Below are 27,664 nucleotides of genomic sequence, written 5' to 3'. Positions count from 1 at the left end.
TAAGAATCCTGCCTCAAATCTTGCTGGCTTCAGGTCCTGTGGCATCACTCACCATCTCTATCAGTGTCATGAATCTATACAAGGGGGATCCATCCAACACCCTCAGGCTAGTCTGCAGGGCTACAGGGAGGGGGAAGCAGACACTAGAACTCCTTGAAAGAATAGAGCTGGATAAATTAATTAGGTCATTAGTGTAATGGGCTTTGGAAATAACTCCTGGTCACATTCTGAGGACAATTAACTCTACAGCCTGGTGGGAAATACAATTATGTCTATGTATGTGACTCAGTAACGTCCCCTTTTCTGAACAACTTCCCCCACCCTCCCTGGCAGGGGGAGTGCCAGTCTGACGGGAGAACAGCCCAGGCTAAAACACACAAGGTCAAAGTTCCTAGCATTGTCCCCAGACTCCAAGGTGGCACAGGTAATGGACTTCACAAGTTCTACTCCCCGCTCGCGTGTCTGTGACAAAGTCTTTCTCCTCTTTGCACTTCCTCTCATTTTACAAGGAGGGGCTGGCCTTTGCTCAGTGGGTCTGATCCAGAGGAGGCTGCAGGGGCTGGAGGGAGGTTCTCAGGTTTGAGGAAGGCATATTTTCAAAGTAGGTTTGCCTAAAATCCTCAACTCTTTCTCCTAGTCCAGGGCCCATCAGAATGTCCCCACACAGATGAGAGGTGGCCCAGGCACTGCGCTTGTATAAACTTTGGGTAATTTTGAGATGCGGCCACCTCCTCCCCACTCCCAGCCCTCTGACTCCTGGGGCCAGTGCAGCCCCATATCCGAGTGACAGGGTGGTCCCTCAGGGGCAAGGGTGTCTGACCTGGACCATAAATTCAGGAAACCAGACCCAGACCTCAGCATTCCTGGCCATTTCCTGCTCTGAGATTTGATTCTCTCTAGCTCTGAGGATAAAGGCCAGGAGGGCAAAAACACCAAGGCCAATGGCCCCACCTGCTGTGGGAGACTTTCTGACTCATTCGTTGGTACGGAAAAAACCATCCTGTGTGCGTATACATTAATGACCTATGAGTGGCTGGTGCAGTGAGGCCTTACCAGGATGACTGTGGTGGTAGAGGGAGTCAAATTCCTTCTCCAATGAAGTGGAAACACCTGACGTGACAGGGAGAGGGAGCTGACTGGATCATTCCCCATAGGTCTCTCAGACAGTGGTCACTTTCGAGAGGTGGCAAGGAATCCTGCTGCCTGGCTGGTGCACCAGGAAGGTGAAGGCAGGAGGGAGCTGGAAATGTGCAGAGCTCCCAGGGCCTCAGAGAGCAGGGGCCCATACAGCCCATGGATGCCTGCGTGGTCAGCAGTGGCATGAGGACTTCATAGCGAGGCAGTCTCCCTTGAAATACCTTACTGAGGTGGGAGCCACGGGACCTGGGTTCTGGTCCAGCTCTGTGGGGAGGGAGTGAGCTGGCTTTGGGTGAAACTCTTTCCATTTGGAACCCTCTAAATCTTCATCTGGCTAATGATGTTCCCCAAGCCCTGGCAGGTCAAGTTCCCCTCTTCTAGAATGTGTCAGATGGTTTTTTTTTTTTTTTTTTTTTTTTTTGCTTCTTAGGGCCATACCATGGCATATGGGAGTTCCCAGGCTAGGGATCAAATCAGAGCTATAGCAGCTAGCCACAGCCACAGCCACACCAGATCCAAGCCACAACCTACACCACAAATCACAGCAATGTTGGATCCTTAATCCACTAAGCAGGGCCAGGGATCGAACCTGCATCCTCACGGATACTAATTGGGTTTATTTCTGCTGAGCCACATCAGGAACTCCTGCCAGATCATGTTATATGGAGAGTCACTAACAGAGGAACACGGAAAACCAGTTTGGGGATGGGGAGCTGGGGGGCAGCAGCTGAAAGGCACTTACAACTCCCCAGAAGGAAATCCTCCCTCTAAGTATTTCATGCTCCAGTCACATGATCCATGAAAGGAAGATGGGGAGCAACATGGGAAGAGAAAGAAGCATTTGTTGTGAGTGAGTGAATGAATGAATGATGAGTGCTAGGGAGTCAGAGTTCTGTGGCATCACCAGTTAATAGTTTGTAGCTTTGACAAAGTAACAATTCCTTGCAACAGTGTTTTATATCAACACAGTGGGAGGAGATGACTTGCTTGGCAGGTTCACTGTGACCATGGCATCAGTGCATTAATTTACCTAGGCAAGTGGTGAATAGTGGCAACTAGTGCCTACTATTATCACTGCACCCACCCCACTCAAGGACATCCCTGACACCACAAAAAATACAGTCAGTTCCTGTAGAGATACAAAACAGGTTGCAGAGACAGAGACAAATGAAAAGTTAATTTGTTTCACTTTGGAAGGCCGGTCACATGACCTTAGTATCTATTTTGCAGCCAGCTCTCCCACCTCACTCAACCTTGGTACAGAATTGGTCTGTGTTCCCTGTTCTGAGTCTGGGGTGGGGAGCAGATGGGGACATTCAAGCTTTCTGAGCCCAGCACTAAACCCTGCAGAGGGCCCTGGAGAAGCCACACTTCCTGGCTAAGCCCAATAAAGCTCTCTTGAGTAAGTGGCTACTGTAGACTGGAGACAGGCAGGAAGACTCAGGTGGAGCCTATGCCCTTTCTCTCACCTTCCTTCTGCACATCTCTTGGCCTGTCTGGAACCACAGAGTACTCATCATCTTCCTGAAGGCCTGTTTCCCTCAAGGGACTATGATCCATCCCCAGGGGATTGACAATATGCAGACTCCAGAGCAGCCCAAAGGCAAAAGCCCTCTAAGAGCCAGGTGGCAGACCCAGTGCCTTAGAGCCCAGAGACTGGAGTCAGAGGCGCTACTCCGCCCAGACCTTCCCCAGCCTGCGAGACAGGGATGGCTCGCCTCAAAGAAGCAACTGCTCTCCCAGGACTTGGGTTCTTCTTCTGTTTTTGCTGCCTGGGCATTTAGGGCTCCTTAAAATATCTAGCTTTCTACTCTGAAAAAGATGCAGCAGACGGCAGGCTGTGGGAGGACAGAGAAGACAGGGAGACTTTCCACCTTGGAAATCTTTCCAAAGAAAGGGCTCACCCCCACCCTCAATTCCCATAGCTTGTACTTTTACATCAGAAAGTCCTACACAAGATCTAACTTCAGTCCCTCCTGCTCCATCACAACCCAAGGCAGTATTGCTCTTGGGACTTGGAAGAAGCTGCAGTCATACTCTCCAGGTCTGGCTTTCTCCCCACCTCACATCCAAATTGATGGGGTTAGGAGCCCAAATAACAGCAGTAAGAGCCCCAGCACCCAGCTGTGTCCCATCATTCCTTCTTGGTGCCTCTTGTTGTTTCTTTGTCTTGTGTCCTGTGACAAGCCAATCTACTAAGTCCTAAAGTGTTCAGAACATTTGCATGAAGCCACAGGCCAGGCCCAATCCGTGAACCAGTGCAGCCACATAGGCAGGAGCACAAAGAGTTTAGCAACAGCTGCCAGGCCTCAGCCCTACCCCACCCTGACCCTCAAACTCCCTGCTCCACATTTTCCTCTTTTCTGCCCCAGTCCCAGAGATGAGCTGTCGGGGAGGCCCTGATGCAGTGGATGGTGGAGAAGCCCTGGGCTTGCCCAGGTAGATACAGGGTGGGTTTAGACTCCCCTTCCTGGGCCAGCATGCAGCAGCAGGATCTCCTGGATCAAGGTGGGGGCCAATGCCCTCCTCTTCCCCATGTGAGACAATCAGTAAAATTATCCATTTTGCTCCCTGAGCATAGAACTGCAAGTTCCCCCAGGGCAGGAGTCAGGTCTAGGTCAGTGTTATATTCCCATCACCTACCATAGTACCTGGCACACAGGAGGCACACAATACTATTTTTATTTTTATTTATTTTTTAGGGCACACCAGTGCTATATGGAAATTCCCAGGATAGGGGTTGAATGGGAGCTACAGCTGCCAGCCTACACTATAGCCACAGCCACAGCAGAGAAGTACCAGATCCAAGCTGCATCTTCGACCTAAGCCGCAGCTCAAGGCAACGCCAGATCCTTAACCCATTGAGCAGGGCCAGGAATCAAACCCACTGAGCCACAACGAGAACGCCACAATATTATTTTTAGAAAGGAAAACAGACTCATATAAAATACTCATTTCACTGCTGTATAGCCCTGGGAACTACATCTAGTCACTTATGATGGAGCATGATAATGTGAGAAGAAGAATGTATACATGCATGTGTGACTGGGTCATCTTGCTGTACAGTAGAAAATTGACAGAACACTGTAAACCAGCTATGATGGAAAAAAGAAAAATAATTAAAAAAAAGGAAAAAAACCACTCATTTCAAACCAGAGAAGGCAGAAAAAAAAAAAAAAAAAAAAAAAAAAAAGGAGGTGGGGGAGAAACAAACAACAAACCCAGTGAATAGAAAAGAGTTGTAACGTCGTAGGTATTAATCCAATTGTATCAATAATCACGTTAAACATGAATAAAGTAAGGAGAAGGGTAAGAGGAAGCCAGCCTGAGGCTTTTTGCTTCCCTTTACAACATCCCTCCTGGCAGGTAGGAGAGCCTGCTTTCCATTCAGCCAGATGAGGGGCCTTCCATAGAATCCTGGAGATTTCCACTTCAAGATTCTGCCTCAGTCACCCTTTCTAAGATATCCAGCTTCATTAAGCCACTTAATTAGGTGGTTCTAGGAAGAGTCTAACCACATTTCCTCCTGCTGCAAGACCAGCTCTTTCTTCTCACTGTTGGCTCTGGGTAGGAGGAGGGAACAGCCTGTTCTCATCCTCTACAGGGAGCTGGCCTGGACCCCTGTGATTTGCACTAGGATGATGGAGCAGCGCGCAGCCACTGGCAGCATCCCAGAGCACGGGCCTGGTGAGGCAGCTTCTCTGAGGGGTGTTCAATGACCTCATTTCCAGTCGCTTCTGCAAAACCCAATAAATCACTCACATCTGCCACGACCTTGGATAAGGGAATCTCATATTAAGAAGTGTGTGGGAGAGGAGGAAGCTTATTAAATCAAAGCCCCCCCCCTTTTCCCATCCACCATTCATGAAAACTTCAAAGTGCTGAGCTCAAGCTTCAGAAAGGGAATGCAGACTGCTGCACATGATGGCCCTTAGGGATTCAACCAGCAAGAATGGGCAGGTCAGGCACTGCAGCCATGGGATGGGGGCACCAAAGTGGCTTCCCTTCCTCAGCGGACAGTAAAACTAACAATCTGGGTCATTTGGAAGGTCCAACTCAAGGTCCACCAACTTTCAAATCCCACAAAGGCCTGACCACCCACGACTCCCCCTTCTCTGACCTCCATAGCTGGTACTCACTGTCTCTGACAGAGTCACACCATTTGGCCAGGGAAGCAAGAGGCTCAAGGTAACAAATGCCTGGCAGGCAGTCGACAGGCATTAGAAGGCCTGGGTTCAAATCAGAATCTAACTCACTGTGTTAGCAGATTGCATCACCTCTCAGAATCTTGGCTTCCTCATCTAAAATGGAGATGCTATCTGCCCAGCCCACCTCCCAGTGTTTCTATAGTAACCATTTGGCATTGAGCTTTACCTACTGTCTTTCCTCTTTTCACAGTCATCCTGGGAGGAAGGCAGCAGCTCCACAGAGGAGGAGCAGGAGGTAACTCGGTCAAGGTCACACAGCTGGTGGCCAGAACTGGAATTGCAACTTAGGCCAGCCAGCCCCCAAACCAGTGTTTTGTGTCTCACATTCCATGAGGCTGGAAGGACTTTGAGGGGCAGGGGTTATAGTCTAAGTTCCCCAGAATTCCTTATTGTTCAAGCTTCTCAGATGGCAGTGTATGTGAATAGCAGGGCCCAGTGGCATTCAGGCTAATGGCTGGCACAAAAGCAACCCTCCCCATCCTTGTTTGGTGAGGAGGTCATCTGAGGAGCCCAGAAAAAGGAAAGGCATTGTCTTGGATCCTACAGGAAATAGGAACTCAATCCCTGCCAGGTCCCTTACAAACCACCTGTGTGACCTATTTCTCTTAATGGACAGTCACCTCCACCACAAGGCAGGGAGCCAGGCAAGGAAAAAGGGAGCAGGCAAGGGACTCTCCACCTCAGTGAAATGAGACTGGCATGGCACAGCTCTCCTTACAAAGCACTTCCAACCAGGGATCCTCCTTGTTACACATCAGCTTGCGTTACAGAAAGGGCAGATTTTGTTGGTGCCATTTTACAAATGGAAAAACTGAGGCCCAGGAAGGTTTGGTGTGTGCCCGGGGCCACTGCTTGGCTGGAGACTGTTTGGGCTGAGACTGAACCCAGGTTCCTCTGCCTCTGGCCCAGTGCTGCTTGCAAGACACATGCCACTTCAGAAAAGTCTTCCCTGAACCCTCACAGCACTCAGCCCCAGGACTGGGCAGCTTCTCCAGCCCATCTTCACCGCTCTCACTTCCATGGACCGCATGGGATTATTTCTGCTGCTATGATGCTAGCAACACCTCCTGATTTAGCTTCCCTGCACTTGTGATCAAGGCAGCTGTGCGAAGGAGCATGTGCAGGCCCTAGAACCTGCAAGAAAGCAGGCAGGGCCTAAAGGAAACCAGGCTGCAGGTCAGGCCAGGCCTGTGCCCACCAGCAGCCTCTGTCCCAGAAATCTCAGCCCTCTTCACTCAGCTGATTTCTTCTGTTATCTTCAAAATCTTATGTTCTCTCTTCATGTCAGCTTAGAAGCTCCCTGCGGACAGGGGCTGTGGTCTCCCACAGTCTGGTCATCCTTGAGAATAGTGGCCAGAGGCGGTGGTAATCACAGATAACATTCACTTTGATTTGGCAGGCAGGTGTTCAAATCTGTTTTGTTACTTACTAGCTGGGTAACAAACTGCAAGTTCCTTTACCTCCCTGGTTCTCTATTTCTTTACTTGGAAAATGGTGTTGATAGCAGCCTTTCAGTGCTAAATAAAATTAAATATGCAACCAAAGAAGGTCCTTAGTGCTGCTCCTGACATTGAGGAGATACTAGGCAGGCAGGTGCTCCCTCTCCTCTGGGACCTCATGTTTCCTTCTTCCTCAGGATGCCCTCCTGCCAGCAGCCCCCAGGTTCATGAAGGAGCCTGAAGAAGGGAGGGAGGTACCCCGGGCACTGTACCCAGAACAGTGACAGAGCACCTTATACAGTGCTATGTGACTCCCAACCCTGCCACAGCCATGTCCCCAAGGCCACGCTCTCCAACAGCAGGCTTGTAAAGGATGCATGTAAAGGAACCCCTTAAGCCATGCTGGTGGATGGGTGTGTCAGCTGTCCATCCCAACCACAACAGAGACATACATGCACGTGCTCACACTGCTATCCATCCATCACCCACCCTCCCACGAAATAGCAGGAAAGGGGAAGAGTGAACCCTCTGGGGAGAGATGGGGGGTTTACATTATTTTCCTGTGTAATCCTCTCAACAATCCCATGAGGTAGAAGATGTCATTATTTCTATTTGACAGATGTAGAAATTGAGGCACAGAGAGTCATAGAGCAGTAAGTAGCCAGAACCAGGGTTGGGAGGCCCTCAGGATTCTGTGGCTCTCAACATCCCCACCTTCATTAGACTCAGCACTCGCACTGCTCACTGGATCCTTGCAGCAACCCTGGGAAGTTGGGCAAGGATGGTGAACCCCCTTCACTGATAAGGACCCAGGGCCAGAGAAACGAGATGGCTTGTCCAAATGGACACAGTGGCAGACTGGGCCCTGAGTTCCAGCCTCTGGGTTCCTAGCTCCAAGTCTCCCTCTGTATTGGGCAAATTGGGGAATCACTTTCCCCTGGATGGGGAGGGGGATCCCCTGTCCTTGATTCTCCTCTCAGATGTTTTCCTTGAATATTTTTTTTCTTCAAATCTTCACAGCAGATCAAGCTGAGTCAGGTCATGTTCTGACGGGAAGACTGGGACCTAGACAATGTTCCCTCCTTGCCTGTGTGGACGTCAGCAGTGGGAGGTGACACGTGCCCCTGCACAGACCCCTTGAGGACCTGGAGCTGCCTGTCATCGAGGCGCTAAAGCCCAGCACCAGCCAGCACATCCAGTCACTGGTAATTCCTTCCCACCAACCCAAGATACCACCCACTTCCCCACCTAGTGTGGTCAGGGAGTTGTTGGTGTGGAGCCTCCATTCCACAAGTGCTGGAGGTGCCTGGCTCAGCTCCCAGCAGCCGGGAGCTGTCTACAGCTCCAGCAGATGGTAGACAGCGTGGCACGACACCTGAGAAGGAAGAGGTTTTCTCTTTAAACGTCAGCTCCAAAGGCAAACTCGGTCCCTCTGCCAGGCATGGGGCAACACCCACTTCCTGATCCCAGCTGCAGCTGTGTCTGTCTCTCGGGGCTCTGCTCCACTCACATGCCCACAGCCCTACAGCCAATGTTAGCTCCTTCTGCCACCTCAGTGCCAGACAGTCAGGCCAGCCCTTGGGCTGTGCTCTGAATTGCAGGCCAGAGAACAGACTGGGGTGGGGGGTTGGGGGACCTGCCTCCCCCTCCCCTGCCACAGAACCATCTCACCCCTGAACAATGAAGCCATTCTTCTCTCCTATTCCAAGAGCACTGCCTTACAGACAACTCTTTGCAGTGGGGATAGGAATTGTGCCCGTTCTATAGATGTGGAAACTAAGCTCCAACAGGGTAAATGATTTACTTCAAATCACCCAGCAGCAAGTGTTGGAGAAAAGGCTCAAATACAGGTCTTTTCATTCATCCATTAAATTATTCATTCATTAATTCCAATTACACTTAGCTGCTATGGGACTAATAACAGGATGTTTAATCTCTCAAAAAATGTGGAAAATAGGAATATAACTATTGCTATAAAATGCTATTAATCCCTTTTCATAACATTGTGGGAATCCATATAAATTAGCACAGGGCCTAGCAAATATTAGGTGTTCACGAGTCACTTTCTGCTATTACCATTCATCTATTGATTCATCGGGTCAGGCACTGAACACCAAAAATGGGCAGAAGAGATGAACAGGCTTGGACCCCACCCTCAAATTGCTCACAGGCCAGTGAGGGAAGTTAGCTCACTGTAATCTGACAGAGGCTGTGTTAGTGAGTGACATGGAGAGCTATAAACACAACAAAACAAGGAAGTCTTCCTGAGCTAACTTAAATAATAAGTAGGAATTAGACAAGAGAAAGAAACAGCTGTCTGAGGTGTATGTTTGTGTGTGTATGTGTGTGTTTAAGACATGGTCTTAGGAGTTCCCGTCATGGCGCAGTGGTTAACGAATCCAACTAGGAACCATGAGGTTGAGGGTTCGATCCCTGGCCTTGCTCAGTGGGTTAAGGATCCGGGGTTGCTGTGAGCTGTGGTGTAGGTTGCAGATGCGGCTCGGATCCCATGTTGCTGCAGCTCTGGTGTAGGCCGGTGGCTACAGCTCTGATTAGACTCCTAGCTTGGAAACCTCCATATGCCGTGGGAGCGGCCCAAGAAAAGGCAAAAAGACCAAAAAAAAAAAAAAAAAAAAAGCAAAAAACAAACAAACAAAAAAAACAACAACAAAGACATGGTCTTAGGTGTTAAATATTCTTCTTTCTTTTTTGGGGAGCACACCTGTGGCATATGGAAGTTCCCAGGCTAGGGGTCGAATCAGAGCTGTAGCTGCTGGCCTACACCACAGACACAGCAACACCATATCCGAGCCACATCTGCGACCTACACCACAGCTCATGGCAATGCTGGATCCTTAACCCACTGAGTGAGGCCAGGGATCAAACCTGCATCCTCATGGATGCTAGTCCGATTTGTTTCCTTTGAGCCACGATGGGAACTCCTAAATATTCTTCTTTCATTCTTCTCCTGAACTCCAAGGCCTGGACAAGTTAAGATGTAACTGAGCAGGAAGCAGAGAAAGTGAGTTCTGAGCTCAGGCAAAAGGAAGGGTGGGGCTGAGCATCACTGGCTGGAGGAGTATCACTGTGCGCCTGTGTGTGGGCCAGGCTTGCTCAGGCCTCCTGCTACAGGGCAGCTGGTAAATTGTCAGCCTCGCCCACAAGAGCGTGGGACTGTGTCTGTGAGGGCAGGTCTAACACTTGTTGCCTTCAACATATAAACTATGTTCCTACATCAAGGAGGATTAATGGTGGGGGTGGGGCATGAGGACTGGGTGGGCACAAACAGGAAAGAGATTAGCTTGGTTGGGACTCTTCCCTAGGCCTAGAATGAGAGATTGGGATGGGAGGGGGGAGGGGTGAGCCAGCAGAATTAAATGAGAGGTCTGGAAACCCAGAACCTAATTTTTTTTTTTTTTTTTTTTTTTTGTCTTTTTGTTGTTGTTGTTGCTATTTCTTGGGCCGCTCCGGCGGCATATGGAGGTTCCCAGGCTAGGGGTTGAATCGGAGCTGTAGCCACCGGCCTACGCCAGAGCCACAGCAACGCGGGATCCGAGCCACGTCTGCAACCTACACCACAGCTCACGGTAACGCCGGATCTTTAACCCACTGAGCAAGGGCAGGGACCGAACCCGCAATCTCATGGTTCCTAGTCGGATTCGTTAACCACTGCGCTACGACGGGAACTCCTAATTTTTTGATTTTAAAAATAAAAAGCTATAGCTCCCCTCCCAGAGCCTGGAGCTGCCATGGCCTCCTGCCATGATGAAAGGTGGTGGTGGCAGAGGGAAGGTGTCATGCCTTCACACCCCTTGCTGGCTTGCTGGCTGCTCCCAGACTGGCAGCCCCTGGGCCTGACACAGTCACTCTGGGTGGTGTCTGTGTCTCTTCCCTCCTGGGCCATTCTCATCAAGGCAGCCCCGGGAGTCCCTGATGTGGGGTAGGGGGTGTTGTGTTCACTCTGCAGAGGATGGACCACTGTGGCAGGTGTGTCTTCTGAGCACAGGGAGTTCCCAAACACTGTGAATGTTTTCTTCCCCAGAGAGGATTTATGGAGCCGCCAGTCCCCAGGGGAGCTCTTGCTTCAACTCCCTCAGATGCCAATCCTCCAGGAAAAGCAGGATGAGGCCCTCGGGAGAAGACAGACAGAGCTCAGGAGGGGCTGTGGTACCCTTTCCTCAAAGAAACAGGAGCAGCATGGGGACCGACGGGAGCTAAGCTGGGGTCAAGAGATCAGGCTACTCCCCCTGTAACTTGCCAGGTAAGTTGGAGTGAGACCCTTCACTCTTCTGGTTTCCTGGGGATGTTTTACTGAAATAACCCTTCATTCTCCAGTACCTGCGATTACCCTCTGTGGGTGAATATAAAATAGCCAACTGACTTCTTCCCAACCTGGTGACTCAGTCACCCCCACTAAGCCTTCCTTCCCCCCATGGACACTGATTCAGCCACCTACTAAGTGCCAGCCAGGTGTGTGCTGTCAGGTACTGAAATATAGTGAGCCAGGCAGATGGAGAAAACCACATCCTGCTCCCACGGAACGTGCAGCTCATCCCAACAAGGGCTTGATCCGAGTGGGACTACAGCAGCCATATAACAAGTGGTAAATGAAAACCAAGTTTGGATTATCCACATGAGTAACAGCTTCTACTTACTGAGTGCCTGCTATGTGCTAGCCCCTGAGTGTATCTCATCTCTAAGCCTCATAACAACCTGTGGAAGGAAGTAATAAGAAGCCTGTTTTACAGAAGAGGAAATGGAAGCTCAGAAAGGTTAAGTAACAACTTCAAAACAACACAATTCTAAGTGCTTGAATCATCTGTCTGGGAAGACTGCTCTCTCTTACACTTTATTCCACTGGTGTACCTCCGTACAGCAAGGGAGAGAAATGTCCCTCTGAAAAGGTGATCATTAAAAACAACTGGGATAAAATAAGTCATGGGGATGTAATATACAGCAGAGGAAATATGTCAATAGTACTGTAATAACTTTGTATGGTGACAGACAATAACTAGACTTATCCTGCTGATTATTTTGTAATGTATAAAAATAAAAAAAAACTGCTCTGTTGTACACCTGAAACTAATGTAATATTCTAAGTCAATTATGCTTCAATAAACAAAATGGAAAAATAATCTGGGGTAGAAAGGCTTTTTTCCAGCAACCTTTCTCCTGTGCCCACAAGAGAATCATTGCTGGGTGAGTTCCCATCCCAACTGGGTGAGTGGGCATCAGAGCCCTTGGTACCTTTGAGATAGGAAAAAAAGGGCTGAGAAGCAGCTCTTGCCCTGCTGTAGTCTTGGCTCCTGCTCTCCCAGGGGTGGGAAGCAGAGAATTGAAAGCCTGTGGACTCTGAGAGCAAGCTGCATGGTGAGAGCTGCGAGGTCTGGCTCTCAGGGCTTGGGCCAACCCTGCCAACTGCACTGCGAAGCTTTCTCAGATACACAAGGCTAAAGGAGATCATTTCTGCATGGAAGAGCTGACAGTGCTTCTGCAAGTAGTCCATGGAGACAGAGACCCTGACCCTGTGTGCCCTATGTCAGCCTTGGGGCTCGCCCATCCTACCTGCTCTCCCATCAGGGCTAGGCTGAGCTGATACTTGATAACTGCCTGCTTATTGGGTGACCATCTTCTCTGCGGCATTAGCTGAAACTGAGCGAAGGGCCAATCTAGCAGCCAGGAGAAGAGCCTGTTGTGGAGCTGGGGAGGAACACCTACTGTGTAGGGGACTCACCTGTCCACAGTGCCAGGCCACCAGGAGGCTCCAGCAATGAGGGTGGGAAATGAGGCTGGGGAGGCGCACAGAGTATCTAAGGAGAGGGCCCACCTGACTGAGGATAGGCAGAGGCTTGGGGGACCTCACCTATCATAGAAACTACTCTGTCTCATTCTGAATAAAAGCCTGGCAGGAAAGATGAACCCCCAACTCTGCTGCCTTCTTCCGGAAACTTTAGGGTGTCCAAAGCCACATGTCCTTATTGCTGTGGTTTCAGCCTAAGAAAGCCAATAGCCTCCTGAGAAGTGAGGTGGGAAGAGGGGATGGAGAAGCTGGAGGCACCCAGGAAACTTGCTGGATATCTGAAGGACTCTGTGAGGAGGGGTCCATCTGGGGGAACCACAGGAAGGGATGGAGAGTGGGGAATAAGCAAGAGAGAGACCACCAGTGGGCCTGCCAATATATCGCTTCCACTTGAGTACCTGCTAGGATCTGAATCTCACCCCCATTCCTCCCTTCCTCACCCTTCTCAATCTCCAGAAATGGTACCATCATCCACCCTGTGGCTTCAGCCTTAATCCTGGGGTTCACACTTGATCAGTCTCCCACTTTGCACAGACAGTCCACTGCCAGTTGGTTCTAACTCCAACATATTTGAATCTGCTGTTTTCCCTATCACTCACCACCTCTTCAGCTCCCTTCCTGCCAAAACCCCCCTACATCATGCTCTCCTACTGTCCTTTCTTATCTGCACCCTGGCCACCAGTCCCCCTCCCCCCCCACCCCCCAGAAGACATCCTCCACACAGCAGACAGGGTGACCTTCTTATGTTAATGTGGTGAATACACCAATTGATTTTTTTTTTCTTCAAATGTTAAACCATACTTGCATGGACTAAAACCTATTTGGTTGTGATGTATTATCCTTTTTATGTATCACTGGATTTGATTTGCTAATATTTTGTTAAGGACTTTTGACATTTAAAAACTGTAATTTGGTTTATGTCATTCCCTGCTTAAAGCACTCAAGGGCTTTACTGTGCACCTAGAATGCAATCCAAACCCTTGACCATGAACCACAAGGCCTACAAGGCCCTATCTTAGTCCTTGGGCCCCATGGGTCTCTCTGGACACTAACACAGGCTTTGGAGAAGCCAGCAAGGGCTAGCCACAACGAATTCCAGGATGGCTTCCTTCCTCAAATTCTTCTCAAGTTGTAACTGTAGCTACCGGCTTGTTTATCTGTGTCTTGGCTCGCCACCCAACTAGGTTCTAAATTCCATGAGGGCAGGGACCAGGGCCGACTTCTGGACCTAATGCCTAGCACGGAATCTGGCACTTCTGAATTAGTGAAGGAATGAACTCTTTGCCTCCTCCATGTCTATGCCTGTGCAGCTGCACACACAAATTTATCACCTCAAACTTTAGGTGGGCCTTTAATGCTGCCCCCAGTTATACTAGACTTTCTGAGTCTAGTCATTCTCCCACTTCCTAAAGAATTATTTCACACTTGCTACTCGATCCATCACTTCCTCCCTCTCAGCTGATGACCTTGCTTCCCACTTCACTAAGACAACTGAAACACTTAGAAAGAACTTCACCTCCCAGCATCTGCACCCACACATGCTGCCTTCCGGCTTGTTAGATGATCTCTGGGCTCCTCTAAAGCCAGTCCCTAGGACCTATCTGTCCTAGGTCCCATCCCTGCTTGCCTATAAACAAGGATGTCAATCCAGAAATTCTCTCTTTTGCCCTATCATTTATTTTGCACTCTCTACTGGGTTATCTCAGTCATTATACAGACATATTAATATACCTCCTATCTTAGCAAACAACAAAACAAAAGCCTTGTTCCCACTTCTCCTGACAGCTCCTGATCCACAACTTTGCGTTCTATAACAAAATTCCTCAAAAGAGTAATCTATGCTAGCTGCCTTCAACTTCATTCCTCTTCTCTTTTGAGCCCTCTCCAATAAGGCTTTCTGTTCCCACCACTACATTAACATGGCTCTTGCAAAATACAATGGTAATTCTCAGTCCTCATCTCACTTGACCCACGTGGCAATATTTGACAGCCAGTCTCTTGTTTCCCCTGGATATACTCTCTATACTTGGCTTCTAGGACACCATGCTTAGGGCACTGGGTTTCTTCCTGTCTGTGACTCTCCTGCAGTCCCTCTTGCTGATTAAAGCACTCTCTCTAGCCTCTCAATGCTCAGTCTTGGTCCTCTCCTCTTCTTTTAAAAAATTTTTATACAATTTTGAAAGCTTATTTTCCATTTACAGTTATTACAGAATATTGGCTATATTCCCCATGTTGAATAATACATCTTTAAGCCTATTTTATACCCAATAGTTTGTGCCTCCTTGCCCCATTTTGCTCCTCTGTACTGGTAACCACTAGTCTGTTCTCTGTTATATCTGTGAATCTGCTTTTTTAAAATGTTATATTCACTAGTTTGTTGTATTTTTTAGATTCCACATATAAGTAATATCATACAGTATGTTTTTCTTTTCAACTCTTTAAACTTAGTATATGCCCTCCAAGTCCTCCATGTTGCTGCAAATGGCAACATTTCATTCTTTTTATGGTTGAGTAGTATTTCATTGTATACACAGATAACACATTTTCTTTATCCATTCATTTGTTCATGCACATTTAGGCTATTTCCATATTCCGGCAATTGTAAGTACTGCCACTATGAATATTTAGATGAATGCATCTTTTTGAATTACTGTTTTGGGGTTTTTGGATATATACCCAGGGGTGGAATTGCTGGGTCACATGGTAGTTTTATTTTTAGTTTTTTTGAGAAGCTTCCGTACTATTCTCCACAGGGGCTGCACCAATTTACATTCCCACCAACAATGTAGGAGGGCTCCTTTTTTTCACATCCTTGCCAACACTTGTATGTGTGCTCTTTTTGATGATAACTATTCTGACAGGTGTGAGTTGATATCTCATTGTGGTTTTGATTTGCATTTCCCTGGTGATTAGTGATGTTGAGCATCTTTTCATGTGCCTGTTGGCCATCTTCATATCCTCTTTGGAAAAATGTCTTTTCAGTACTTCTGCCCATTTTTTAATCAGGTTGCTTGGTTTTTTTGATGTTGAGTTGTATGAGCTGTTTATATATGTTAGATATTAGTTCTTATTGGCCGTATCATTTGTAAATATTTTTTCCCATTAAGTGGGCTGCCTTTTGGGTTTGTTGATGGTTTCCTCTGCTATGCAAAATCCTTTAAGTTTAATTAAGTCCCACTTGTTTATTTTTGCTTTTATTTCCTTTCCTTTAGGAGACAGATCCAAAAAAGAATTTCTGTGATTTATGTCAAAGAGTATTCTGCCTATTTTTTTCTTCAAGGAGTTTTACATTATCTGGCTTCACATTTAGGTCTTTAACCTATTTTGAGTTTATTTTTGTGTATGGTGTTAGAGAGTGCTCTAATTTCATTATTTTACAGTAGCTGTCCAATTTTCCCAGCAACACTTATTGAAGGCACTGTTTTTTATCCATTGTATATTCTTGCCTCCTTAGTCATAGGTTAGTTAACTGCAAGTGCTTGGGCTTATTTCTGGCTCTATCCTGTTCCATTGATCTATGTGTCTGTTTTTGTACCATTACCATACTGGTTTTGTTTGTTTGTTTTCGCTTTTTAGGGCTGCACCCACAGCACATGGAGGTTTCCCAGGCTAGGGGTCCAATTGGAGCTACAGCTGCCAGCCTACACCACAGCCACAGCCATGCAGGATCAGGGCCAAGTCTGCGACCTACACCATAGCTCACAGTGACGCTGGATCCTTAACCCACTGAGCAAGGCCAGGGATTGAACCTGGATCCTCATGGTTCCTAGTCAGATTCATTTCTGCTGTGCCATGATGGGAACTCCCTTACCATACTGTTTTGATTACTGTACCTTTATGGTATAGTCTGAAGACAGGAAGCCTGATTCCTCCAGCTCTATTCTTTCTCAAAATTGTTTTGGCTATTCTGGATCTTTTTGCGTTACCTTACAAATTCTAAAATTATTTACCCCAGGTCTATGAAAAATGCCATTGGTATTTTGATAGGGCTTTCACTGAATCTATAGATTGCCTTGGGTAGTATGTTCATTTTAACAATATTGATTCTTCCAATCCGAGAACAGGGCATATTTTTCCATCTATTTGTGTCATCTTCAATTTCTTGTATGAGTGTGTTATAGTTTCCAGAGTACAGGTTTTTTGCCTTTTTTTTTTTTTTTTGCTTTTTTAGGACTGTACCCACAACATATGGAGGTTCCCAGGCTAGGGGTTCAATTGGAGCTACAGCTGCCAGCCTATACCACAGCCACAGCAACGCAGGACCTGAGCTGCATTTGCAATTTACACCACAGCTCATGGCAAGTGCAGATCCTTAACTCACTGAAGAAGGCGAGGGATCAAACCTGCAACCTCATGGTTCCTAGTCGGATTCATTTCCACTGTGCCACAATGAGAACTCCAGGCTTTTTGCCTTTTAAGTAGGTTTATTCCCAGGTATTTTATTCTTTTTGATGTGATGGCAAATGAGATTATTTCCTTAATTCTTCTTTTTGATACTTTGCTTTTAGAATATAGAAATACAGTAGATTTCTATACATTAATTTTGTGTCCTGCGACTTTACCAAATTCATTGATGAGCTCTACTAGCTTTCTTGGGGCATCTTTAGGCTTATCTATGTATAGTATCATGTCATCTGCATCATCTTCTCTATTGCTACTTTCTCTCTTGGGGATTTCATCCAGCTTTGCGGGTTTAAACACCATCTATATGCCAAAAGCTCTCACATTTATATCCCCAGCCCAGACCTCTCTCCTGAACTCCATCCTTGTATGTCCATCCAACTGCCTGCTCAACATTCCATTGAGGTATTTAATAGACACTCCAAACTCAACCTTTCTAAATCCAAACTCCTTTTATTACTCTCCAAACTTGTATCACCTGCAGACTTTTCCACCTTGGGTAATGCCCACTCCATACTTCCAGTTGCTTAGAACTAAAAGTTTGGTCATACTGGACTTGTCTTCCTTTGACACCCTACATCAAATCCATAAGCAACTTTTTTCTTTCTTCAAAATACATCCAGAATTTAAACAAATTCTGGCACATGTATATAATGGGATTCTAACAGCAATGAAGAAAAACAAAAACAAAAACAAAAACAAAATCCAAAACATACTACTTCATTTGATAATAGGGATGAATCTCAGACATAATTTTAAGCTTCAGAAGGCATACATAAGAGAGTTTATACTGCTCAATTCCCTTTATAAAAGTTCAAGAACACGTAAAATCAATCTATGGGGATAAAAGTCAGAATAGTGGTTACCTTTTGGAAAATACTGACTGGATGGGACACAAGGGAGCCTTCTAGATTACTGAAAATGTTCCAACTACTGATCTGGGTGGTGGATACATAGATATATCCACATGCAAAGTTTATTGACCTATACATTTAAGACTCATGCCTTTTTTTTTTCACTCCCCATTTTAGGGCCGCACCCATGGCATATGGAAGTTCCCAAAATGTATCTGTAGCTGCCAGCCTACATCACAGCCACAGCAAAGCCAGATCCGAGCCACATCTGCAACCTACACAGCTCATGGCAACACTGGAACTTTAACACACTGAGTGAGGCCAGGGATCAAACCTGCATCCTCATGGATCCTAGTTGAGTTTGTTAACCTCTGAGCCACAAAGGGAACTCCAAGACTTATGCACTTTACTGTATGAACATTTTACCTCAATAAAAAAAAGAATAAAAAGTTAAAATCTGAAAACGCACATCCAGAATTAATCACTTCTCATCACCTCCTCTGCTTGCTATCATTCTGATTCAAGCCACCTTCCTCCTCTTGCCTGACTTACTGCCATAGCTTCTAATTAGTCCCTACAGCATGCTACCCCTACAGCATATTCTTAACACAACAGCCAGTGTGAGCCTTTAAAATTTAAGTCAGATCATGTCACTTTCTTGCCCTAAATCTGCAATGGCTCCCATTTCTCTCAGAGTAAAAGCCAATGTCCTTTCAGCTGCTTCCAAGCTCATTAACTTTCCAGCCCTATCTCCGACCACTCCTCCCCCTTTATCCCAGCCGCACAGACTTCCTTGCTAGTCCTCAAACACTTGAGTATGGTCCTTTCCTAGCACCTTTGTTCTAATTATTTCTTCTCTGTGGAATATTTTCCCAATATCTGCAAGGCAGAGTCTCAGCCTCAAGACTGCTCAAAAGGCTTCTCAAGGACGCCTCTCTTACCATACCATTTAAAACTGCAAACATTTCTCTCCACCCCACCCTGGCATTCCCAATCCCATTTGCTACACTCTTTTCACTTAATAACAGTCTACATAGAGGTACTATAGATTTTTTTTTGGTCTTTTTTTTTTTTTTTTTAGGGCTGCATCCATGGCATATGGAACTTCCCAGCCTAGGGGTCAAATCGAAGCTGCAGCTGCCAGCCTACACCACAGCCACAGCAATGCCAGATCCTTAACCCACTGAGCAAGGCCAGGGATCAAACCCATGTCCTCATGGATACTAGTTGGAGTCCTTATAGCTGAGCCGCTATGGGAACTCCTGTTGTATTATATTTATTATTTAGCATCTGTCCGCCAACTCATTAGCATGGAAACTCTAAGGAGACCTTTGTTTTGTTAATGAATATATCCCAAGTATCCATAACAATGCCTGGCACAAAGGAGGCACCTGATAAGTACTGCTGAATGAATGAATGAATAGATCTTTCTATATTAGGGCTCTCTGCATGTGAAGACAAATCAGGGTGACCAGTTGCCCTCCTCAAGGACAGGGAAGCTCTGAAGGCAGGCATCAGGAACAGTCCCAAAGGTCTTTTGCTACGTGGCCAGGGCTGCAGAGAGTGTGTGTGGAGTTGGGTCCAGCTGCCCAGCCCAAGCACTGCAAGGTGTCTGGTGCCAGTCTCCAGCCACCCCAACTCCTACCATGGGCAGGTTGGGAGTTTTAACTTGGCCACCTTGGTCTGTAGGAATCCACAGTCCTAACAGTGTCTAAGAACCAGATAATGATAGAGACCAGACCAGCCTGCCCATCTTTGTATCCACAGGTCCCAGAGAGTACCTGGTACATGGTCAGTGCTCAAAGCATGTTTATCTAATAGACAAACTGATGCCTCCAGCTCCTTAAACCCCACAGCTCTCTACAATCCTGCTAAGGAAAAAACTTGTGGGGTGAGGAGCATTGCAGGATAAGACACCCAATCTCCTTTTCTTTTGGGTCAGGGAAGCCCCCTGCCAGTTGCTCCCAACTCCCTGCCCGCCCCCAAGCCAGTATTCCCAAGGCGACATAAATGCCAAGGCTCACCCTCCTGCTTCCCCTTCCCTCCCCATCCCACCATCAGCTGCCAGCCTTTTCTTTGTTCTACAGCAGCTGGTAGCCGTGAATTAAGGAAGGTGAGGCTGAAGGGGTGATTCACGCAGCTCAAGGAACCAGGTATCCTCCTTCCTCTCAGTTCTGTGACCACCCTGAAAAATGGGGCCAGGAAGTACCACACTCCAAGCCCTCTACACTAGGTACTTTTCTCCTAACCAAAAGGCAAAGAAAAAGGATGCCCAGGTCTCAGGGAGTAGAGACCAGCAATGTGGACCAGACTCAGGACCCAGATGGTCCTGCTCTTCGGAGCCCAGCAGGGCAAATGGGCTGAGGAATGCCAGAGGCACTCTGGCGATTTGCAGTTTTGGCGAAATTCGGTGGGACAAACAAGGAGAGTTAGAGGAAAGGGAGTTGGGAAATATTTAACCTTATAAGAAAATCCTTACAGATGGAAGGTCTGCTATTTACCAAGACGCACAACCCAGAGTTCTAGGCTTGGCCCTGATTCTACAATGTGAATTGTGGGCATCACTGCAGCATTATTTGTAAAAATTAAAAATCAGTAACAATCTAAATAGTCAAAATTATGAGCCAATAAAATATGATAATCATTTCTTTAAAAAAAAATGTTTACAGCAGGCCTACTCTGTGCCAGGCATGAGGGATACATGTGCATGCGGCATATGTGGTCCTGGCTCTTTTGGTGCTTACCAAGCCCAGAAAATCTACCTGGGCCAGGAGAGATGGGGAGGGAGAAATAGATCCAACCGGAGTACCTAACAGAGGAAATTAACCTGGTCCAGGTGAGGAGGGGGTCAGAGGAGTCCTCCCTAAGAAGGAGCTGTTTTAGCTAAGACCTAAAAGATGAATAAAAAGACAACACGATATTATACCACTATAAAAATCCTTACAAAATCTTTTTTTACTGACATGGGGGAAATGCTTATAAGATAACACTAAGTGAATAAAGTGGGATATAAAAACCATGGAGGCACTCAATTATATAAAAATAATTATCTATCTATCATCTATCTATCTATCTGCATGAAAAAATTTTCTTAGAACACCATAATGTTAACAGTAGTAATGATAGAATTACTGGTGATTTTGCCATCTTTATTCTTTTCTATATTTCTCAAACATTTAACAATAAACATGGATTGCTTTTATGCTCAGAAATAAATGACAAATGTCAAGGCACAGCCTCTAAGCCTCCACCCTATGACCTCTGGGTAGAGCGGTTCTCCAGAAGGTGTCTTAATCATTCCCCTGCTTCCAAGCAGCACTCACACCCAAGCATCTTGCTCCTAAAGCTCTCAGAGGCTTCCTAGAAGCCTCTTCAATACCAGCCGGGAGATGCTTTCACCACAGACACTAATCCAGATGGCCCAGCATGATCTTTAGAAAAAACCACCTGAAGCCCATCCCTAATTCGAACAAAGAAATTACCTTTATAATCACAAAGCTGACATCCTTCCGTCATTTCCCCCCTCTAAGCCCACCATTAATTTGCTGCCTTAACTTGTAGGGGCTGCATTTCTCTGTTCTATTCCTTGAGGGGTGACTGCCTTTTACTCAGAAGCTGGGGAGGAAGACTCAGAATTGGGAGGAGAAAAGAGCCTGTGGCTGAGTGACCTTGAACATCCTGGAACCCTAGGCCTCTGTTTCCTCCTCTGCAAATGTGACGGAGTTGGGCTGCAGGGCTTGCTAGCACTCCTCTCTGTCTCAGACACCCTAGGCTGATAACTAATCCCCATCCTTAGACAGAAGAGCTAGAGAGAGCCTACCTCAGCTGAAAGCAGATGACACCCCTAGAGAGCAATTGTTCTGGGACCATGAGGCCACAGGTGGTCGCCTGAAGGGGTACAAGCACAGGATGTAGTTTAGCAGTCAAGAAAAGCCCAGTTAGTTGGTGGGGGAGGGGGCTGAATTGATCCCCCGAAGCAAACCCACCTTCATCTACCAGATCTCTTTCCTGTCAGAGCTCTTGGCCAACAGACCATCCTCCCCTACTCCACACTGTGCTTCTCTGGTCAGCAGCCCAGTTGGGCAGGCCTCCAGCTCTGGACAAAGGCAGGACTGCCAGGGCTCAACCACCCACTGGAGTGAAGGTGAAGGGGGAGGAAGAGGCACTAAGTATGGACTGGAGCAGAGGCCACTGGCAAAAATCAAAGGAGAAAAATCACCCCCACTGAAATCTTTAAGGAAACTCCTCCATAAACCCTACAGTTTCTTGAGGCTGATTCAAAATGCACCTGGGCTCACTGCTTAAAGGCATCTGTTAGACTGACCTGGTTTCAAACCCTGTCTCTGCTTCCGACAAGATATTTGGGCTAATGCCTGAATCTGAGTTTTAGATAAACTGATGGGGGGAGCTGTGGGAGGAGAGGAGGCTCAGAGGGGTTGAATAATTTATTCAAGGTTGCACAGCTAGTTTGCAACAAAGCAAGGTTCAAACTCAAATATTTCTGACTCCCAAATACCCATCACCCCTTCACCCCACCTCAACCTATCTGGTCACAGACCTTCCCACAGAGAGGGCTTTTGTGAGGGAGCCCATGGTTGGCGCTCCTCCCCATAATGAGCCTCTTGGAATAGGTATCAAACTGGCACAGAGTGCCACAAAGAAAACCCAGGGTGAGGGGGTGGTGCAGTGCATGCTGGAGATTCCCTAGAAGTAGGAGCTGAGGAGAATAGGGTATCAATTACTAAGCCATGTGGAGGTGCTATGCAAATAACCAGCAAAATACATGTAAATGACCTCAGGTTATGGATAAATCAACAATTTAAGCTTTTTTTTTTCTTTTTTTTCTTGTAATTGGATCACACTGCACAATGCGAACCTTTTTTTTCTCTTGGCTTTTTGCCAAGTGGAAGGAACTAAAATTTGTGATGGACAGATCAAACCATCCCTTGCTTGGTGAAGGACCCAGATGACACCTGTCACTGAATGCCCCAAACATCCCTCACTGATGCTTGGTCACTATCACTCCCAGATGCCTGGGGCTGCACACACTCCCGACGGGCTTGTCAGGGCAGAGAGCCAGGCATGTGGAGACCTCCGGCGAAAAGGTGGACTCCCAGACCCAGCAACCTGCTGACTTCAGCTGCCCAGAGGGTAGCAGCTATTCCTTCTGCAGGGGAACCTGGGCAATGATCAAAAAGGGGCTGGACTGGCTCATCACCTCAGCCTAGCCTCTAGGATCCCAGTTTTGGAAGCTAGCTCCAGCAGCCTTTCTCTAACTCAAGAGAAAGACTCTTCTCTCAGGTACTGCTGGAGTGTGGCTCTGAAGGAGTCACCTGAGTGGATGTGGAGGCCGCCACCGTCTGGGCCCTGAGGTAGAATCCTGGGAAGGCATAGGCCCCAGCAAGAAGATTAGAGGTTAAATTGCTGGAAGGCCTGCCTGAGGCTCATGCGGGTGAGCTCTGAAAACTCATTCAATTCAGTCGACATTTACTGAATGTCTGCTGTGTGACAGACACTATGCTAGGCGTTCTGGAGAAATTGCAGAAACGAACAAAATGTGGTTGCCTCCCAGGTGGCTGCCCTTGACGCATGACAATCTAGCGAGGGACAAAAACCATGTATAAATATCATTGAATAGTCCTTTGACATCTCCTGGGACATATGATGTGTTGTGTGTGTGCATGTGTGTATGGGCATAGGTGTTGCTATATAAGAACATGAGTGTGTGCAGTGGCACAGGGCTTTTCTATTCAGACCCACTTGGAGCCATATGTTAATAATGATAATAAAACTACAAATATAAACCTACCATTTATGGCTTGCATCTAATACTAAGTGTATTGCACTTATGAGGGAGTTTATTATAGTCTTCCAATCATCCCAGGAAGAAGGTACTATCATTATTGTCTCCTTTTACTGATGTGAAAAGTAAAACTGCAGGTTAACAAGGGACTTTTTCAAGATCACACAGCTAGGAATTCATAGAGAGGATTTGAACCCAGGCCTGTATTCTCAGCCTCTATGTACACCCCTGCTTTGGCCCTCCAAAGACCGCTCCTCAAGACCCTTAGCTCTCTGAGGCTGGAGCAAGGAGCTACAGAAACTGCCTTTTGGAGGAATGAGCCTGCAGTTCCTGCCAGCACATCCATCCTCATCTCCACAGGACAAGCAGGGCACATTCTGTGGGCCCGTGACCGCCGTCACATCATGACCAGGCCTTTGGTTTGCCTTGGCACCACTCAGTAGACTGAATTTCTTAAGCAGCCTTCCTATATCCACATATCTGTATGACTTTCCTAATGTGGCAACACTTTGTTATAATGGCCAGGCTCAGAGGCCCAGCCCACTCTAATGGGTTGAAACCAGCTTTATTGGCACAGCCCAGCCATGACCTGGGACTAATGGCAGCATGAAGGCCCCTCAGGGGCTGAGCTTACCGGGCTTCTGGGCTGCCTTCCATGGCTTCCCTTCTCCCCTGAGCAGCAGTTTTCACCTAACTTCGCCAGGAAAACCTGGAGGTTGTGAGGGGAGTGAACAGGGCAGAGAGACTGGCATCTGAGGGATGAGGTGTGGGGGAATCGGGAAGGAAGGGGGACAGTGGGATCAAGGCTCTGCTTCCAACCAGCTTCGGGAGAGTCTCTGGATCTGCTTCCCTTTTACCAGCTCCTACTTCACCTCCCTTACAGGATCATGGTGAAAAGAGGGGAAAATATGGGGCATTTTAAAAGCTTTGAAAAATTAAATGTGCACAAATGTTATGCAAACAGGAGAAACATGGATGCCATAGGCCTGCCTGGGCAAGGTGCCAAATGCGGCCAGAGGCCACATGTCCCAGATAGGGAAGCTACCCCAGGAATGGCAGGTGCTGGAGATGGCCAGAACTCCCCAGTAGAAAGGGAATCTGCTGGGGAGAAGATTTAAAGAAGGGGCAAGCACACCACAAGAGTGTCCCAGTGAGGCCGGCGCTGGCAGTGTGCCCAGGCATTTGCTGGCACTTGGTGGTCCAGGCACTGCCTGGTGACGAGATCCTGGCCTGGCAGGCCCGGGGAAGGAGCCCTAATGTGGATTGGACACCTGCATGAGAAGACTGCCTCTCTTAGGCCACCCACCCTGGTACTCTCTGGACACAGCATAAGCGCCTCTGCCATAACTATAAAGAACCTCGGTTTTGCAACCAAACAGGAATATTAAGACTGGGAGCCTGTATTTCTCCCTCCTCCTGCCTGCAACAGAGATTCCATAAGTGGGAGTTGGGCAGAGGTCATCAGATTGCTAGGGCTCAACAGGACGGCCCTGGAGCAAAGAGCTGGCTAGCACAGAGATGTCTAAAGAACAAGGGAACTGAAGAGTGTCTTCAGGAAACCTGTCTAGGCCGGGTCGAAAAGCAGCACTCCTATCTACCCTCAGCCCACCCGAGCAATCTGCCGTCCCTTCCACGTCCCTCCACTGGTGGAGCTCAGCTTACTCCCACCTAGCACTCACTGTGACTGTCTCGGTGGCCCCACCCTAGGCTGCCAGGCAGCCTCAGGGTTCCCTGGTCAAGTCAGGAGAAGAGCAGCAGCTTCAGCCCTGGGGTCCTGGGCACTGCCATGTTCACATTCCTCCAGCCACCCAGCTCTCTCCTATTTCAACTGCAGTTTAGCCGGGTACTGCAGAGCAGAGAATAGGAAGGCAGAGTGAGGGCTGGGGAACAATGGCCCAGAGAATATCTGGTTACTTGGGGTCTTACGCTCTACCTTTTACCTTCTCTAAATGACCCTCAAGCCACCCAACACGGGGCATGGCAGGTACCTTCAGCTGCTCTGGACTCACCTGAGCGGGATCTTGACACGGAGGTAGCGGTCGACAGCAATTGCCAGCATGGCCAGGATGGAGCTCTGAGTGAGGATGAGGACAGGGCAGGTGACCATGAGGCAGGTGTGGAAGTAGGTCTGTGGCCCAATGTTGATGAGGATGGCAAGTGGGATGACCAGAGCACCCACTGCCACATCAGCCACTGCCAGTGACACGATGAAGCAGAAGGTAGCATCCCGCAGTGCCTGGTTCACCTTCACTGCCCAGATCACCAGCACGTTCCCAGGCACGGAGACTAGGGCGATGAGCACCTCGATGCCAATATAGGCGGCCTGGAAGGCCGAGATGGAGGGCGGCATGGTGGGCACAGGCTGGGCACATCAGCAGGCAGCACCAAGGGGCAGGAGGCAAGCACCTGTGGTCACGGAAGTCTGGGGTGGGAAGGCCTGCCTAGAGGGGGAGGGGAACCCAGGCAGCTATGGAACTCTAGCTGCCCTTTGGGGTGTACCCCACTTGGCACATCCAGTGCCTGCCCAGCCTGGTGGGGTACCCTAACACTTTCTCTGCCTAATCTTTGTTCCCTCCCCTAATCATCCTCAGAGGATCCATTCAACAACTTAAAATAGCAGCACTCACTCCTCCACTGGCTTTTTTATCAGGTGTGAGGCAGTTCCTAGCACACACACACCCCACAGGGGTCCCCCATGCTTGGCTCTGCCTACCCATGCCCACAGAACAGGATGCAGGGAGCTCCCATCCTGTCTGCTGGTGGCCAAGGAGTTCCAGAGGCGGTGCCCAAACTTCCGGGCACCTGGTGCCGCCCAGGGCTCGCGGCCCCGCCAGGCAGGGCTGGGCTCCGGACACCACAAGGCAGCTCACCGTCCTCCAGGCTCCCGCCGCAGCGCTCCCAGCCCGGCCTTTCAGGCAATCACATGGTGCGGCAGAGGCTCAGCCCGGACGCTTTTAAAGAGGTAGCGCCCCTGTTTCGCACCTGGGACGGGGCTCGCAGACGTGGGTCTGGGGGACTGAGGCCAGCAGCAGGCTAGGGCGCGGCGTCCCCTTTCCCCAGCTTGCCGCGCGCACAAACCCTGCACCCACCCACCTGAGATGCTGCTGGTGCCTGCTTCCTAGCACACCCCGGTCCCGGTCCAGCACTGCCAGGCACCCTTGCACACACCCTGCTCCAAGGGGGCATTCTAATCGCCTCTTTCAGCCCTTTCCTGCATCCCCACTGGGAATGCCCAGGAGGCGAACTGAGACTTACCCAAGGCCACTAAAACTGGCAGGGCTTGGACGGTTCTGTTCAAGCGCCCTCCCACCTCGACGCCTTCGGCAGCTGTTGGCTCCGGGGATGCCTGGAGAATCCAGGGCCAGCCTGTCGGGTCCTGAGGGATGGTAGCTGGATGCGACTGGACCCCGGCACCAGGCGCTTCCGTCGCCCCTGGCGCGGGAGCTGAGTGGCAATCCGGCTCCGCACACCCTGAGGGGGCGGAGGCGGCAGCGGCGGCACCCGCGGGCCCCTCCCTCCTGGCTCTGTCTCCTCCTCCATCCCCTCCTCTAAACAAAGGCAGTGATTCTGGGTGAGAAAAACTGGAAAAAAAATGTGAGCTTTTCGAAGCGTCTGATGTGTGAATCCGTTCTCAGGAGTGGGCAGCGGTGCAGCCTTCCTGGGATCGCTCTCTCCTTTCTCAAATGTGGGATTCCCAGGAGCTCGGGTCTGGATTCCGTGATCCCTCCACTGGTCAAAGCAAGGCATCTCACCTGCAAAACTCCTGGATGTTCCCCTTTTCCACTCCCCCCCCCCCCCCCCCCGCCCAGTCAGTTGGAAGCCCTGGCACCTCCCCAACCCCTGAATCCTGAAATCCTGCCTTCCGTTAAAATCAGCCCCTGCATGTTCTTAGGAGCGAACATCCTTCCTGCATACACTGCTTTGCAGGCTCTTTCCTGAGTCATGACATTCCTTTCTCCTCTTTCGGAACCGCCTTTCAGTCTATCAGCAATTTCCATTTTACAGATGAGGGCACTGAGGCT

General features: G+C 48.5%; 1 protein-coding gene across 14 annotated transcripts in view; it reads right to left on the bottom strand.

Annotated features, from left to right (window-relative positions):
- The window catches only part of ADORA1 (adenosine A1 receptor), a 40,621-nt gene extending 13,444 nt beyond the window's left edge, over window positions 1-27,177 (bottom strand). The window contains exons 1-3 of one of the 14 annotated variants that reach the window (XM_013977657.2): window positions 26,898-27,177; window positions 25,652-25,716; window positions 8,033-8,159 (exon numbers count right to left, since the gene is read on the bottom strand). In XM_013977657.2, the coding sequence (XP_013833111.2) occupies window positions 8,033-8,070 (38 nt within the window). In that variant the 5' untranslated portion in view covers window positions 8,071-8,159; window positions 25,652-25,716; window positions 26,898-27,177. 14 annotated transcript variants of the gene reach the window in all.

This window comes from Sus scrofa, chromosome 9 (assembly GCF_000003025.6).
Source record: "Sus scrofa isolate TJ Tabasco breed Duroc chromosome 9, Sscrofa11.1, whole genome shotgun sequence".
In the NCBI taxonomy this organism is placed as follows: Eukaryota; Metazoa; Chordata; class Mammalia; order Artiodactyla; family Suidae; genus Sus; species Sus scrofa.
This window is presented reverse-complemented; position numbering and strand designations above follow the sequence as displayed.